The following is a 17,682-nucleotide window of genomic DNA, read 5'->3' as shown; positions in this document are numbered from 1 at the left end:
ATCGGGCACACAGAGCCTTTGTGCCCTTACTGCAACCTAACCAATATCTGAGTGGTTCCTAAACCTCCGTGATCTGAAGATTCATAGTCTCCTAGGAGACGTGGTTGGTCTCCTACTCTCCTCCATGAATTTATTTTTCCAGTCTAAGCATAGTCTGCAGGGTTCCAGAGTGGCTCAACCAGCAATGACCCTCTTCCAAGCGCCTAGTCCTGAGAGTTTGGTGGGATTAGTCAGCAGGGATCTCTTGGCAATGCTGCGTCCCTTGCCACTTTCTGGGTGCTAGGAGGTCTGCAGTGCCTTCAGTGAGGGTTTCCCCCTCCTCTGGTTGGCAACAGACTTGCATTCAGCACAGGGTGGTGTAGCCTGACACACTTTAAAAGACAGGTGGATGAAAGGGGGGCAGAGTCTGTACTTCCTCCTCCCTCCTCCTTCCCTGTGTGCTTTTGCTGTTTCAGGAATGGATTTTTTAGCAAAAAAATAATAAATACTGGCGGCCCACGGCTGCATATAAAATCCAACCCCATGAATCCGTCCTTACCTGAGAAAATCCTAGGGGGCAGCCCTGGTTCACCTTATTTACATATGGAGTACACATCTTCCCTCTTTATCGTGGGTCTTCCTTCCTGTTAGGCAAACCCCCCCGGCGTCCTCTGTGGCGGATTTGCACATGAAGCGGTAGCGTGTTCGGTTGGCTTCCCCGCAGCGCACCAGCCAGCCTGCTGGAATGCGTAGCCTGCAGCTGTCTCTTCGTGGCTCCCTTGCTCAGACCTGTCGATCCCAACCTGCTCGTCCCTCTCTTCTTCATCGCTGGAGAGGGCGCGCCAGGGGTTTCTCCCAAAGCCCAGCCTGCCCAGCTTCGGGTCTTTGACCGAGACAAAACTGCGGTTGTTAATTGCCCTCTGTTGACGAGCTTATCCCCCAGCTTGAGTGTTGCATGACTTGAGACTGAGTGTCTTATTTGCTTGAAATGTAGAGATCCTTCTGCCTCTGATGCGTGAACAGGTATAAAATGTGTATGGGTCAGTACCTTCTTGTATGGGTATGCAAGAAGATTCGAGAGCCTTCTCTGGGCTGTGCATCCCATTCAGACCAAGACAGTGGTAGAGTGGCATTAAGATTAGAGGAACAAAGCAGTCTGGGTTGAGTGAGATCAGCGTCTGTCAGCAAGGGGCCGGGATGATTTTATAGGCATGTCATTTTTACAGACGGTCATTGAATTAGTTTGGTTCAAAAGGATTTTTGGAGTGTTACCCAGCTTGTCATGTGCAGAACCCGGTTCTGTGCTGTGATATAGGAGGTGATTCACCTGTCTAGTTCGCGAAAGGGGAATTCTCAGAGTGAGCCAGTCTCCCTCCTTGAGGGCATGTCTCGCCACGTGCGAGCTCCGCTGATCTCCTTAAAGAGGCCTCTCGCTCGGCCCCCCTCCGCGGGCCCCCCTCTCACCTGCGCCCGTAGTGTCTTGGCTGGGGGGCTCGAAGGAAGTGAGTCAGCGGTCTGCTTTGAGATCATGTCTCGCTCTGTTTGTAAAACGTGAGTCGCGAGCAGGAGGCCCTCCTCGGCGTGCGGCTGGCCCGTCCTCCCCCAGTGCTCTGTGCTCAGTCCCCCCGCGACTCGCGCCCGCAACCAGGCTGCGCTTAGGGTCCTGCCAGCTGAGCTTTGCTTAAGGGAGAGCAGGTGAGTGATACTGGGGTTTTCTTCTACTTTAAGACCCGGCCTTGCATGTAAAAAAAACCCAAGAATGTCAGTCATGAAAGTCGTTGTGAGATTGATGTGTGATGTGTTCGTGTTTTGGTAACCCCTGCATGGTGAGCGCGAAGGAACGTGCTTGCAGCCATGTCCTCCTTCCACAGCTCCAGGGGTTTTCGATTTGGTGCCGCCACCTTTTTTCACTTGCGTTTCCTCAGAACGATTTGTTTTTCCCCTCTCCAAAAGCTTTTGCTTTCTCTGAAAACCGCAGTTTGTCCCTGCTGGCTTTGGTAGTCGCGTTCTCAGTAAGGCCCTCGTCGTGCTCCCAACAATGTTATCTGTGCTGGAACAGTGAGAGGCCCTTCCGCCCAGAACTCCTTTGTTTTGTTACCGTAATGTGTCTGAACTGCACGGCAACCGCTGTTTCAGATCTTGTGACTATTTTTTCCCCGATACAGCGCACACAGAAAGCTCATTAAATAAACGGACCCGTTAGAACCTGTTGTGAAAAGAGTTCTATTCTGCCGAAAAGTTTTAGAGGCAGGTGAACCTATTTTCTCTGATTGTTTCCCTCACTGATTTCATTTCAGTCATTAAACGTTTCTGCCTGAATTTAACCGAAAGATCGTTCAGATGCTCACTGCAGTTTAAGTGGTGTTTGAGCCGTGGCCCGGCTCTTCAGACCTTTCATCGCATCGTGAAGGAAACACCTGTTTTAAGTGTTTTGAATCCGGTGCTTGGGTGTTGAACAGCACGTAAGAGCAACGGCTGCAAGCTTCAAAACGCTGGACGCAAACAAAAAGTATGTGTTCTTATATTCTTCCTCTTATCTTTTGTACATGTGTGTGCACTGTCCGTACAGAGTCTGCTTGTGGTCCCATTTCAGTGTGGTAAGACGTTGACTAGGGAAGAGATTTGAGCTGAGCGTGAGGGAAATCTGTCCAGAATGTCACTCCTAGTGTCAGGCTGACAGTGCAGTCCATAGTGCAGGCAGGAAATTAAATACAAAGCAAAAAAAAAAAGAAAATCTGAATCGGAAACAGATGAGAAAGCAGTTTTTTTTTAACTACAGTAAAAGTTATGGTGGAAGGTCACACTACAGCCTTGAAATATTTAGATTAAATTGCACATTCAGCACAGGGACTGAATTCAATTAAAACGTGCTGGGAGTTTAGGAGATTTGCATTTCAATAGCCCTGTTTCACTCCAGCGTTCTTCAAAGCAGACCTTTTAAAACGTGGAATTTGGGATCCAGTTCAAAGTACACAATAGGCTGCCTTCCACAACAGGAGAGCCAGGGTTTGCCTGTGTAGTGTGTAATGACCTACAGTACACTGGGCTGGCCACTCTGCAAGAAGCCATCTAAAAAACAAGCAGTAAAAAGTGAAATGGTAGCCTAACCCAGTGCTGATTACTGTGTTGTTCCACTGATAAAACACTCCTCTGGTGACTGCGCTTGACAGCAGTGATGCTGGAATCAGGGGTTCGATACCTGTAGAGATATGAAAGAAATAACTTGAGCTCCCTCTGTTTCTTGCTGTGTTTCTGACTTCTGAGTGCTGCCGAGGCTGTCTGCTCTCCGCTGTCTCTAACGAGACAGACACACAGACCCGTGTGCCGGTCGTGGTGGCCTGTGGATGTCCACTTGCTTCCCTCTCTCTCGTCTTTCTTCCGTCATGACAAAGAGTCTCCGCCCCCTGCTCACATTACTGGAGTTGAATTTCACCCGTGCGACCTGCACGTTGTTAACAGTCCTTTAAAGGAATCTTAATTCCACGGTTCTGTTTTCAGCAGCTTTGGAGTTGAGACCTGAAAAAATGCAGAAGTGCAGAAGAACAAGTGGTCAGACGGGGCTCAGTTGAGTCTGGCTGAGCGTTTGCTCAGTCGGCTGTCAATAACACTTTTACATTTAAACCAAGGATTGGAATTGTTCGCTTTTATTGCGTAGATCTTAAATAGTAATGAAAACAGGCTGTCCACTGTGACTGCATCACCTGTACAGGTAGGACCTGCAGGACCTGTAGCTCTGGATAAGCCTCAGCCCTCTCAGATCCTTTTGTTGTGCGATGTTTCTCCTCCTCTGGAGCTCCCCATGAATACCACTTCCATGGTGTAATGTCAGGTCTGCTGCTTTTTGATCTGATTCATGTGCCTTCCTGTCCTGAGGACAGGCAGAGCTTTGTTGTGGTTCTTTTTCATGTTTCTCTTCTCTCTGGTGGGGGTGGGGGTGGGGGCCCAGCTTTACTGTTTGGTTAGAAGGATGCAGGTGTGTGTGTGTGTGTGTGTGTCGGGGCGGGGGGGGGGATTGAAGACTTTTGCTTGTGCTGGGATAGCGAATTTGGAGCAGCCACAGCAGAGAGCACCTGGTCTGTCGTCTTCCCTCTCATCGGCTGCCCAGCAAGCAGGACAAGCAAGGATGCATCCCCGATGATTAGTGCATTAACTGTGTACTGACTCTGCCCTGGCAGACAGAGCCACGAAGTGCAGTACATGGTGCTATTGATGGTTCTGGAACCAGAGCTCTGAACCCGGGTTCATCGGTTTAATGCGGCTCATTCTGGGGACAGTTGGTGATGGGAGAGAGGTTAGGACTGGGGTGTGGTGCGATTTCCACAGGTGCGTCGCACTGTTGCAGACCGTGACCCCTGTGGTCTGACTGTGTGCGCTGCTTCTCTCCCCGACAGAGAGAGCCATACCCTTCGACCACATGATGTACGAGCACCTGCAGAAGTGGGGGCCTCGGAGGCCGGAAGTGAAGTTTTTCCTGCGTCATGAAGAATCTCCCACGGAGAGCGGCGAGCAGGGTGGGTATCCAACCGGCTCTGGCGTCGTTGGCGTCCTCTTCTGGGGAGGAGGAGTTTGAACTTATCCCTGGAGCTCCGCGATCAGGCTTTTCCTGAAGTGTGTTGGTGGTTGTGAAGGATTTTGTTTTTAACTTATCGTGCGGCGTGTCATGTTTTTTTTTCCACGAAGCCTGTGTGGTGCAGAAAGAGTCTCGGCAGTAAGCTGAGGGCTTCAGCTGTCCCATTAATAAGCTTCAGTCTTAATAAAATCACCAGCAGTGACCCCCCCTCACCCTTGCACCTGACACCAGTGACAAATGCTTGAAACAGATGCAGCACTGGGTGAGACCTTGGAATGGCTTCATACATACTGTACCTTTTTTTGTATGCATGATGGTTTGTGTGAAGGTTGACTAACATGCACTTAAATTTGCATCTCATTTTGTAGATGTATGAAACAGAAGGGTTTGCATCTATAATTGGTAAATGTACGATGTTGCTGTGACAGTAGGACCTTCACATATTAAAGATAGGAAGAAGAATCGTTCGCTTTTGTTCTGACATGAGGTCACAGGTCACTGCTGATGTATCTCGAGAGAGAGCAGTCAGATGGAGTAAGCAGTGCAGGGCTTCATTTTTTCCGTGTGCTGCTATAGATTATGGTGCAAACAGCTGATATGAGCGTGCCCTTTTCCAGCTCTTTGAATACAAGGTCACAATTTATTTTCGGCACACAGCTGCCAAGATTACCAAACGCTAATGACTGGGTGCCGAACTGGGAGAATTCATCAAAAATAGGAGCCTGCCGCTATTTTTAGCTCAGGCAGTTAACTGCACATTTGAACACAAGAGGGGAAACAAACACAAAAACAACAGCCCCATAGCCATGGGAGATGTCAGTAGATATTTTTTGTAAAGATTGCGGCTAAACAGATGTTTATGTCATATCCAGATGACGGAAAAACAGTGCCATTATTTCTGCAGTTTAGCCATTTTGTGGTTTGGACCGTTGCAAGGCCTTACATCACTGCTGCAGGTAAAAGGCTAATGAAGTAGTGACATTGGCACGCGGGCGTGAAGACAGGTGGAGACAGGTGAAGACAGCAGTCCACCTTTCACTCCAACACTCTTCTCTTGCTAAAGCTAGATTTACCTTTTTTACTGAGAAATTAAGCATTTTTTTTCCCCCACTTTGTCTTTGAGCATCCCAAATCGTTTGTGCGTTTCAAGCGCAGCTTGGTGCGGCGTGTGTGGATCATGGTCTGGCTGGTACAGTACCTGCACAGCCCTTTGATGTTGGAGATGGGGGTTTTTCGAGGCATCCGCTCTGGGGGAATCCTGTAAGGCCCGGTCGCTGGCATGAAGGGATCAAGCGAGGCAGACCTGTGCCAGGGGCCCGGCTTTCGCAGAATTCCCATGACCCCAGCTTCGTGTGGGTCTCGCCCTCCAAGCCTGCGCTTTGTCGCTACGCGTGCCGTTTGCTGGTGGAAAGAGTCTAGACCTTCAAAGAAACCTCTGTATGCTTTTACTGCATTCGTGTGAATGCGCAGTGTGCACTTCAGTTCCCATGTCTGTTTTGTTTTTTTCTATGACTCGTGTCTCATGTTCTCTAGAATTTGGAGTCCATCACCAATTGCATTGATTAGCCTTGGAGTGTAGTGATAGGATTTTGTGCCTCATTTGTGAATTATACCCATACTTCTGTTGAGGAGAGCAAGGAAACTTAATGTGTAAGAATTTTCTGGTTCTTTTGTATTTAGTAATTTGTTGTTGTTTTTTTAACAGCCCGTACCAGTTTCTTGTTTCTCTGGGTGTCGGGTTAGCTCAATAATACACACTTTATCAGCTTCTTTGTCAGAGTCGTGTGTAAAACCCCACCCTGCTGGGGTTTCACTGGGTTAATAACTGGAGTTTTTATTGGTTATCAGTGAAAAGAGATATGAGCTCGAGTTTGATCTGGTTTGATGTGGTGTGAGTTTGGTTGTCTCAGATACACTTTCCTTTAGTACAAAGATGTCGAAGAAGGTGACAAATTGGGTTTGGCAGCAAGATTTCAAACAGCTACTCTTTGTTGCCTGGTGTTTATTGCGCTGGGCTCTGTTTTAATCCATATTGAAATTGGCCAAACATGCCTCTGTATTGCTAAATACAGCCCAGGGGTTAGTGCCCTATGTCTGTCTAGCCTGTGGCTGCTCTGTATAGACCTTCCTTGATCTGCAGAGGATTATCATGGAGTGTGAGCCTCTTAATCAGGTATCTCTTTGGGTATCATTCTAAGCTCCTTCCTCTCCCTGCCAGCAAGGAGGTGAAATAGAGTTCCCTGCAGTATGTTTAGACTGCTCAACTTGCACTGTACTTAAGTCTGCTCAACTCCTGTCCTCTGCGAGCCCTAAAGCAAGACATCCTTTGAACACTTGTATGCATATCGATGGTGCTCGTGAGTTGACTTGTTGACTGCATCGATGAAGAAGGCCTCTTTGTTTTCTTTCTGAAAATGCTTCCTATTTCACTTTAGGTGGCCAGCAGTCCCAGGACCAGTCCAACAGAAGAAATGGTGTCAGCCTGCCTGCGGAGAAGCCGCTCGAGATTGGGGTATGTACAAATGTAATATTCAGGGTTTGATGTAGTTGGGTTTGGGTATTTCTTAGATTTTCTCCCTGGCTTTAAGGATCTAAAGTCTGCCTTGAGGCTTGTGTTCATTCTTCAACAGGAAGACAACAACTGGGCCTTATTCAAAAATGGATTTGACCAAACAATGGAAAAGTACACTCTTTCTTATGATTTCACTGTTGCCCAGCTACCACTTGTTAGCTTAGGCCATTGCTAATCAGGATCCATTACACTTCCTCTTAATGTTCCAAGCCTAAGAAGAAACATTTAGCACGAAAAAAGTGTGCATCTGAAAAGATATGTGATACTCTGCAGCTTCTTCGTGCCGTGTTCTTATGTAAAACCAAGTCCAGTCTAAGCTTTTCAAATGGAGTCTGCTGAGCAGTCACTAGCCTCTGTCCTGTGAAGGTGCACTGAGCTAGTTGGGCATTAATGAGCTTGAGCTTGCAGGCCTGGCCACAGCAACGTATCGCCCCACGGTCAGTGCGCCGGTGGCAGGAGCTGTCACAGTTGTTTCTCATCCTCCTGCGAATCCGCCGCCTTCTCATTATTGGGGGAAAAAAAGGAAGGAGCAATGATCGTGTAAAGCTAAATTAGCTGAAGCAGAACAAATTTCATCTTTTTTTTTGGAAGGGGGTGGGGGGAGACATCATTTTAGCCATTACAAAGAATTATGGCTCGTTTGGATGAGAAACAATCTTGAGATGCGCCAATTAGTCCAGACGTCAAATGGATGCCTGTTCCCCCCGCCCTTAACTTCTTGCTTCACTTATCTGTTTGGGGAAAAAAAAAAAGAGTGCTCCACTCCAGGCCTGAAACTGAAAGAGCTCTTCCTTTCAAAGACGATGACGATATTTTACCTGGAGGGGGTAGACACTCCTGGGTGTACACAGGGAACGCTCATGAAAAACAAACAGACAAACGAAAAGTACTGCTCAGTGAAGTAAAACAGAAAAAAATAAAGTTTCCCCTGCAAAAACAGATGTGCTTTCAGTGTGGGTTGCCAGCAGGGAATAGACGTTGAATATATTTTTGTCCAGTGAAGCATGTTTTGTGTGCGCTGTGGAGAGCTGGAGGGGCGTATTGCTGTCTCTGTGGCGGTTTAGTTCATGGACGAACTCTTCGGCCCTCTGGGGCAGGACGCTGTGGACGGTGACAGAGCCCCGGCACCAGGGGGGTGATCTTTACTAGACTCTTTATGCTTTAGCCGTTCCCCACTTTCCCCACATTTTTAGTGTCACCTGTGTGTTTCTCTGCCTTTTTCCAAACTGGCGCACGCTGCCAAGCTCAGGGGGAGCCAGTGAAATGTACTTCACCTACAGTCCACTTTGAATTGTGGCCCGCGCTAGGACACGCTAGGCCACGCTGGTGCCCTGAGGCGGGTGCGTGCTGCTCGCTCCTGGGCGGAGTGTCGCGTCGGAACGAGCTGCGATTGAAGGGTGGAAAGGAAAGCAGCCTGACCTTGCTTTGATTAAGAACCAAACGAGATAAATAAGGAGCAGCCTGGGCGTGGGAATGTCTGCAGCTGTGCAGTGCCCTGGCCTGATCGGGAAGGTGGATCTCCAGAGTCCCCAGCTGAGGAGGACTGGGGTCCGAGCGCGCACGGCGCTCAGGCCTCGCCCCGGGCTGTCGTCTCTGTCCTCCCGGAGGCTCATGATGGGGGTGACCCCCGAGCGCTGTCCGTAAGCAGCCCTCTGTGAAAGAGCCTCCTCCTCTCCCGGGCACGGCCGCCCCCCGTCGCGTGGAGAGACGGGTTGTGCTCACTGATTTTTTTTTCCCCCCTGCTCGTTGTTTCCGTGGATGCTCTTCTCGCGTTGCCGCCTTCTGTCGGAGCCGTTGTTTCTCGTTAGCTGCTGTTCAGCTGGGTTCCCAGTGAGTCTGATGAATAGGAGCCCTCTGTGCTGCTGCGCCACCAGTGATATTCCCTCCTGGTCCGGGAGGGCTGCTGTGTCTCTCACTGCTCGTTACGCCCTGGACTCTCAATCAACGCTTTATCAATGCGTCTCTATCATGACTGCTGCCATGTCTTTTCTCACTGAGGTTTATATTTATTATTATAAATTAGCTGCAAAACCCAGTGGAACAGCAGCCCTTCAGGACCCAGAGTGAATACCTCTATAGTACTGTACTGTAGGTGGGAGAGACCTAATACCTGGCCTGGCTCTTTCAGAGCTGGGATTGGATTCTTTTATTCAGCCGTTCACATAGAGCAGCTTTCCCTGATCCAAGAGCATTAAATTCAGTACCTGAAGGACTGTCTCCAGGCTCTCCTTCTCATGTTAACATTCAATTTGTTTATGTTGTCTGAATTAAGTGTTTTTTATATTTCTTAAGAGGAGAACCTCCAGTGATGATGACAGTTAAGGTTTCTAGATCCAAATCTGCTCTGACAAAAATATCCAAGGAACGAACTAGTTACAGATCCCGTGTGGTGCTTTTTTTTATTTTAGAATGTGAATTATCACTGTGCAAGTCTTCGTTCTTCAGTCATTTGATTGACCAGATTTGACAGTCAGAGGGTGGATTGAGATTCTGGGAGAAGCTTGGAGCAGCTCCCACTTCTAGGCTTTCTGTCATTGCTTCCTGCTCAAGAACTCTTACCTTGTCCCATGCAGTATGTCCCATACAGGACTCTTACCTTGTCCCATGCAGTATGCTGTGGCACAATGCCTGTTCTGTTCCAGTGCTGTTTGTTCTCTGGATACAATAATATTTTTTATTATTGTGCCTGCGGTTAACCCTGAGGGAGCACTGTCATCTGGCCCTGGCTTCCCTCTGTAATTTTGAGGATTACACCAATTTCATGACATAACCCAGTAAGAGGATTATAGTCATCATCACCCAGTGGCTCGCTGGAGCAGGGTTTTTCAGCAGGATGGTACGGCGCAGCCTCTCAGTCGGTGTTAAGCAGTCCCAGAGATCCTGGGGAGGTGCTCCATGCCCCTGCATCCCGAGGCACTGGACACGCAGCCACACGCAGTCCTGCACCATGTCCACCGTCCTAGAGGTAGGTGGGCCCCTCCTGCTGATGAGCAGGAGCAGGGGCGTCCATTCGTACGTTTCAGTTTTTTACATTTGTTAAGCGAAGATCCATCTGTTTACAATAACAGTGCAACGCAGATATGAGGTTAGCAAGGCTACTGCTTTTATTGGACTTGCAGGATAGGCTTTTACTCTCCACAGTGTGCGCAGCCGCGTCGTTTTTTGTCGAGTGTGTGTTTTTTTTTTTTGTCGAGGGGAGTTTTCAGGGCGGCTGTTGGAATGGCTCAGCTGGAGCGGTCGTGTGATGAGGTCTGGGAGTTTCTCGCCTCAGAGTTGTGTTCCTCTTCGCAGCCTTTGAGCGGCCTTTATTGCTTCTGTCTCGGCCGTAGCCCCTTGTCTGCAGGGCTCTGCTCATGGCGTGAAAAGTAAGAATGGCACGGGTCTGTCTCGGGGACTGCTTCCCTAGGTCTACATCAAAGCCATGTGCTCGTGAATGCGAGAGAGAGGTAAATGGGGCTTAAGCAATTTTAGAAACATTAGATAAACGCGTAGCTAATTGTTAATGTGGGCTTCGACATCTGACAGGAGTTTTGTTCTTTGCTGGTTATATAATGTCATTAAATGCACGTGTCATTGGGTAGTCTATATGTCCCTGTACAGATGTCTGTGCTTTGTTGTTATGAGGTAGCCGGAGGGAATAGTCCCCTGATTTTCATAAATTGTATTACCCACATAAAGCACAGTCTGCTGCAAGCAGTTACTTTCTCCCAGCTGAGAAAGCTATGCGAGATCATGACTTGATTAGTGTGCGTGAGAGCAGCTCTCTCAGGACTCTTTGTTACTGGTCTCGGCTTGGTACAGTATGCTTGTTCTCACTGTGCTGCAGTCCTGTGTTAGTACTGCCATGCCCACTCCTGTCGATCACAATGCTGACCGAGGATCAGGGTGTTGGGATCCTTTGGTGATTCGTGTGGATCCCTTTGGCGTTCCACCTTATTAATAAGGTTCCGAAAGAGTTCCCAAAGGATCTTTGATACGTTTGACGTGTACGTTGAATTTTGAATGTGTGCATTGCTCTTAGGAGCTATATTTTTACATAGCTTTTTTAAAAAACACCTACAGTAGGTGAAGAGTAGCAATAGGCATGTGATGAGCCCTACCCTCAGTCTGATGCAATGGCTGATAATGTGAAGACCAGGGGTTTTACTGTACGCATTTCAGGTGTACACCAAAACAGCACTCAAACAAAATCCCAAACCAACATTAGTATAGTGTACACACTAGTGCACACAGAACCAAACAAATCCCTGTAAGAATGTGCATTTCCAGAACGGCCGTCGATAATCCAATAATGAGATATTTAACATCCAGTGTGGCTATTTATAGTGTGGCCTCTAGTGCCAGGACCAGTGTGATTGCAGGCCAGCCACAGGTCAACAATGGAGTTCTCAGTTCCCAGTTATCATATGGAGATTTTCCAGTAATTATGGTTATTGTCTGATTAGAATGTGTAAGATTTCCTGTAGTGTATCAGATCTTTACCTTTTTCACACTTGGGCAGTATAAAATTGGCTTCAAAAAACAGTGTAGAAGGAAAATATGTTGAGACAGAAAAATATTTTGTTTTGGATCTCCATCTCTTTCCAGTGCCATTCTGGTTTTAACCTGTTGGTTCAACACACTGACTTTACTTCTTTCAATGCCTGAATATAATTTGAACTTGTTTTTTCAACTAATCTCTGTTGAGTTCTTGGCAAATGTTACAGGAAGCACTGAATGATTGTGATAGGTAATTTGCTTTTCATATCACCCATCTGGGTTAGCAGGCAATGATTTTCTTCAATATATTTCAGCATGATTAGACTAAACTGAACAGACGATTGTTGACGCATACCTCATGAACAGCACAGGCCAGGAGCTGCTGTGCCCCTGTGAGGGAGGGCATGAGGGTGGCAACCTACTGTATTAGGACACCAGAAGTCTCCTCTGTTCTTCAGAACACCCCTGAACTATTTTCAGGTTTGAAAATAGTTTCTCATTGTCTTCCAAACAGCACCCTGCCTGTTTATGTAAACAAAAACCGTGTGAACCATTGTATATAATGTGCATTACTTCACAGGGATGCAAACAGTTATTTTGAATTCTTGTTTCTCAGCCAGAGAATAAGTCCCATTTAAAAGTAGTTCCCAAGTCAGACAGGCTATCATAGTTCTCCAAATGACATGTTGTGCCCTGGTGAGCCTGTGTGCATGGTGTTTAAGTCTGGTACACACCCATCCCTCTGCATACACCTGTCATTACAGTCCTTCACAATCCTTCAGCACGTACTGATTCAGTAGGCATAGATAAAGTATGATGTGGGCGGAGATATAGATGCGTCTTGTGTGTTTTAAAAGGCTATATTTTCACTTAAAGCTTTGCATCCTGGATCTTGTTTCTCTGTAAAAGCTCATAGCCTGTCATGATGAGCTAGAGAGCAGTGTGAAGCATCCCGGTACAGTATAAATGCGCTGATAACTTTCTGAGCAGGAAAAATACACAGGGAAATCCTTTAAGATGTCTGTACATCTGAAACTTACAGGAGCTGCTCAATGGATTGTACTGTTTGGGGGGGAAAAAAAAAACAGGCTCTTTGTCATGGCCTTCATGACATGCTGGTTTTTGCAAAAGTTTTTGCCAAATTGCACTCCTCTGTGAAAGCAGGCAGCCCCAGTGAGCTCACTTGTAGGCCGGGCTTGTCCTGCCCTGCATGCCGTGATCGGCACTGTCTCTAGACCCAATATTAACATATTGGCGTCTCCCTCCAGTGACAGAAGGCCGGAGTGCTGCAATGTGTTAACACCAAAGAATGTTATGTGCTCTGCACACATTTTAATCTTCAGCTCCAGTAGCTCCTTACTTCAGGATGCTCGCAGTGCCATCAGATGCACATTAGAGCAGATTTTTCACCAGGGGCGCTTAAGACGGAGTGGATACTGTAAGAGCTTCTCTTTGTGTGCACTTCTCCTTTATGTGATGTCTCTGTGCGTGTTCTACTTATTACTTAGCCATGCTGTGTTTTGTTTTGTTTTTTGGCCCCTGGTATGCAAACCTTCGCAACTATTCTCCCCTTGAGAGCTGGGCTGACGTTTGTTTTACTAATCCAGGCGAGTGCTCTTCAGGCTTACTCTGGGGCTCGTGTTCTGTGCGCCGCAAGAGAAGAAGCTAGATGAGGCGTACCTCCTCAGCAGCGCCCGAGCGGAATCGACACCGACGCTCCCTCCCAGTGAACGCAGCTCTGGGGACTACAGCCTGGCTTCGTTCTTTGTGTCGCCTTCTTATTTGTCTAAGTGCGGGCTCTTAAAAGATGAACTGCATAAATAAGTCACTAAGTGTGTCCTCATGGAGAGAGCGAGAGGTATTTGGCTGTAATGAGCACCTCCTGAGAGACCTGGCTGGTACTGGCACAACTGTGTCTGTTTCATAGACGTCCCCTGTCTTCGCCGAGGGGGAGAGTCGAGGGAGGCTGATTTTCAAGTCCAGTGTCATGCAAGCAGTTGAAGTTTAACCGATGTAATAACAGACTTTTCTTGTCTTTAAGATTGCTGCACGGCGTGTCTTTTTCTCATTTCCCCTGCCCAGTCCACAGGATATAGGTTGAAATGGCAGCTTTCATTTCAACTGATGCATCCTGTCACCTGCTCTCGCAGGGACTTAGGATTTAGGACACAGTTGATCGGTGTTTACTCAGGATAGCCAAGAGGGCAGTAAAGGCCTTCTTCAAGGTATTAACGCATAGGAATGAAGAAAACTTAATAAAAGGAAAAGCTTTAAAGGAATTAGAAGCCATCAGGTAATTTTCTTTGTTTTGTTAAGCTTCTGCTCTGCACTCTCGTTATTGAAATGGGGATTTACTCAGAGGGTGTCCCACAGGCCTGTCTCTCCCATCACACTCTTCCAGCACTGCTAGGACAGGATGCCAGAACGCTTTGTGTTGTGTCTTCAGTGCAGCCAGTGGGAGCTTTTAGTGTCTGCTGGTCGGTGTTCATCTGGGAGTGTGTTTAACATCGGAGAGGCGGCTGTCCGGAGCCCGGAGCAGACCGGCGTGCACAGAAGCCGGCGGGACAGGGCAGCTGCAGCTGGAGGATCACACAGAGTTCACAACGCCGGTCTCTCCCGCGTCTCCCCCCCTCACCCCCCAGACGCCTTTCTGCACGGCTTCGTTCAGCACAGGGACAGTAGGAAAAACCGAAAACGCCATTCGGATCGCAGATGTTTCTGTAAGAACCCAAGGGATTTTCCCCATGGCTTGTGAGCCCTCCTGCTGCCCTTATTTATTGCAAGTCTTGTCCCTTTTTAATGGGGTGCGGACAGTGGGGTGGGAGGCGGTTAAGGTTCTTGTGTGAATAACTGCGCATTCCCCATATAAAAAAATAGTCTTATGAATTATTAACTTTATACAGCTGCAGGCAGTTTCGTGCACAATCTTTGCTACAGATTATATTTAATTTTCTGTTTCCTGTGTCATGTTTGTATTCAGTGGTTGTGTTGACAGTGCACAGAAGCACATTTATCCCTTTGCAGCTACACATTGAAAAACAAACCGTGGCTAAGCCGCCGATTGTAATGGCTGTTAATCATTTTGCCTCAGATTAATATCTCATGCAAGTGGAAATCTGGTGCATGTGGATGAGTGGCACATGTTAATGCACAGATACTCTGTCGGCATTAACATGTGGCTTTAGGCTTATTTTTTTATCCAGGATAAGGACAAAAGACTTAAGTGTTTTTTGTTCAAGACCAAATTTGTGATGTCCACCTCTAGCTCTACGTTATCTAGAGGCCTAGATATCTACATTATCTAAAGCCTAGAGAGCTGGGGTCCTGACTCGTGGGCGCTGCAGACCCAGGCAGGGAGCAGTGACGCTCGTCATGAGCTTCTTGCTGCAGTGCAAGGGGTGTTGTAGACCCAGGCAGGAAGTGTACAGAGGTCTCAGGTGTCCCAACAGCGAGGCTCACAGTGTGCTCTTCACTGCAGATCTGAAGAGCTGGTGGGTGTTTCAGACACAGGTAGGGTAATGATGTGCTCTTGGTGAGAAGCTGCAGTGCTGGTGCCCTGACGTGGAGGTGTTGTAGACCCAAGCAGGGAGTGGAAGGAAGTCTCGGGTGTTTCACCAGCGAGCCTTGTGATGCGCTCTTCCACTGCTTCTGATTGAGGACAGGAGGACACCACTGCTTTGCTTTTTATTTCTGCTATCCAGTGTTTGTTTAATTTTGACTGCCGAGCACATTTTTCTGGAGATATAGTTGGAATTCGCTGAAGATTGGCATGAAAAGCCTTGATGTTCCTTGCACGGAGAGAGGTTAAGCAATACAAAAGGGAGCTGGAGTTTCATGCCTGGTCGGGAGCACAGAAGACAATCCTAAGTGAAATATTTGACAGTCTTTTGTTAAAATAATAAACACGATGGCCCGTCTGGTTTTCATGAAGTGTACCTGTGCGCAGGACTCGCCCCTCCCGGCTGAGCTCGGATGAGCTTCTCTCTCTCTCTCTCCAGAGAGCCTGGCGTGCGAGTCTGGGGGAGAGGGCTGGTGTGCTGCAGTCTGGAACAGTGAAGTGTTGAGCGCGCAGGGACAGCGCTGAAGTGCTGGCACTTCAAAATTGAAACAAAACGGTCCAGAAAAAAAGCTCTGGATTGCAGCAGACAGCAGCGTTTCAGACCAATTGTTCGTCTGTTGCGTTTGGTGATCCTTCTTTGGTGATATGGTCGTTCATTTTCGCCTTGTCTTTTTTTTTTTCCCTCCCTCCGTGCTGAATTCTTCAAAGTAGGAACATTACAGCGAACAGTTTCCGCTGAAAATGAAAAGTGCAACGCATCATGCTGATTACAGCTGACAGCTGGCTTGATCTAGCCTTGATTAGCTCTCTGACTGCCGGCAAAATCCACTCGCCTTTTCTGTTCTCTGATTGCTGATGAGTGTGCAGGGGCGGCTTTCGTATTGATACCGGACGGGGAGAGGGGAAAAAACAGCCAACTACACTTACCCTGAAACAGGCAGCGTGGCTTTGGTAAAAGGATATCGAGCGCAAACGTTAGCCAACGGAGACGGGAGCAAAAGTTGGAACGGAGAGGTGCCCTCGTTTTCAAAGCTTCTGCACACTGCTGTCGGTACAGCTCCTGACCTGGCTGGGTGTGATTTGGACGCACGCATTTAGATAACAGCGCAGAAAGAAATGGAGTTTTAACGGCAGGATGGAGTGGAAGCGTGTGGAGGCGGTACAGGAGTTCACAGCTGAAGGACAATGCAGCAAAATTAAGGTGCGATCTTGCAGAATAACCTGGGAAAACGCACAGCAGGTAACACTTTTTTTTTTCTAATTCGAGCTCCAGTTAATGGCTGTGTTCCAGTTCTATCTGCATCATCAGTTTGATATAATAAGGCACAGTGAATACCTGTACCTGTACTGGGAAGGTGAAGGAGAACTTTTAATTGGTGCTCCTGCTAAAATTCTGTCAGCGATTTTGATTTGCATATCAAGAGTGTTTGTTTTTAATGGTTTCCAAAGAGCAAGTTAATTTATGACTCTGGGTTGTGGTGGTCATAAATAAGTGCTTTGTGCCTATCTGACTGTTTTAAACATGAATAACAGGGCTTGGCACTGTGCACGTTAACTTTTTGGTTGTGGGGCCAGACCTGCTGTGTAACAGTCCACAGAACTGAGTCCACGAGGTGATTGAGATGAGGTTGTGATGCTGGTGAAAAAGACATTATAAATGTTTCTCACGCCTTCCATCCTAAAATTACTCTGTAGGGGAGGAAGAGCTTGAGTGCCATGTTTTGAAACGTCATAGTAGAAAGGAAGGCTTAAAAACTGACAGGAAAAAAATCCACAAGCCAATTTGTTAAATTTGCGCCTTTCTGTTACCGTTGTAAGTTTGTTTCCTGGCCCGGCGTTTCTGCATTGCGTACCCACGTGCGCGGGTTCGAGTTCCGTCAGGGCGTCCTGTGTGAGACGTGCTTCGCCACGCTGGCTCGGGGTTCACTGTTCTCGCAGTGTAGTGGCCAATCTGGAGCCTCTGGGTAGCGGGCATCTCCGGTGTGAAGCACTATTTATTTTCACGATTTATCAAGCGTTTCAATGACGGGAGCTGGAACTCTGCTCGCAGGAGCTGGAGGGATTTTTAAGTGGTCAGGATTAGGAGGTGGAAGGGAAAAAAGTGGGAAAATCCAGAATCTTCCCTGTGTGGCTGATCCGAAGCTCTGGGTCGGGTTTCATTCTACGTCATGAGTGTGACGAGCTGCTGAAGGTCTTCGCCGTTGTCTACAAGGCCCACTCTCGTGCCAGTGGCACTCCTCTGTAGGCAGCGCAGGCCTAAGAAGGATCGGAAGTGGTCATGTGCAAGTTGAGACATCTCCCTCAGCCCTCTGAGGGACTCTCCAGGGGGAGGGTGGTGGGACGGGCGAGTGATAACCTTCTGGATGTCCGTGCATTCAGATGAACGGATGAAGAAAGGTTTAAGAGCAAGGGAACAGTTACGAACAAGGGGAGGTGTTCTAGCCAGCTGTTCCTTCCAGCCAGATGGCAGGGCAGGTTGTTCCACACCCCCGCCACCCTTTCTGTAAAGATCCACCTCTGGTT

At 47.9% G+C, this 17,682-nt stretch overlaps 1 protein-coding gene across 5 annotated transcripts in view; it reads left to right on the top strand.

The window, feature by feature from the left end:
- Positions 1-17,682, top strand: part of ppp1r13bb (protein phosphatase 1, regulatory subunit 13Bb) — a 63,227-nt gene that overhangs the window by 24,902 nt on the left and 20,643 nt on the right. For all 5 annotated transcript variants that reach the window (XM_088924901.1, XM_088924900.1, XM_088924899.1 and 2 more), the window contains 2 exons: positions 4,371-4,490; positions 6,985-7,061. In XM_088924901.1, the coding sequence (XP_088781027.1) occupies positions 4,371-4,490; positions 6,985-7,061 (197 nt within the window). The remainder of the gene's footprint in view (positions 1-4,370; positions 4,491-6,984; positions 7,062-17,682) is intronic.

This window comes from Atractosteus spatula, chromosome 9, assembly GCF_055471065.1.
Source record: "Atractosteus spatula isolate fAtrSpa1 chromosome 9, fAtrSpa1.hap1, whole genome shotgun sequence".
Lineage (NCBI taxonomy): Eukaryota > Metazoa > Chordata > Actinopteri > Semionotiformes > Lepisosteidae > Atractosteus > Atractosteus spatula.
Note: the sequence above shows the minus strand (reverse complement) of the source record. Positions and strands in the feature narration are given on the sequence as shown.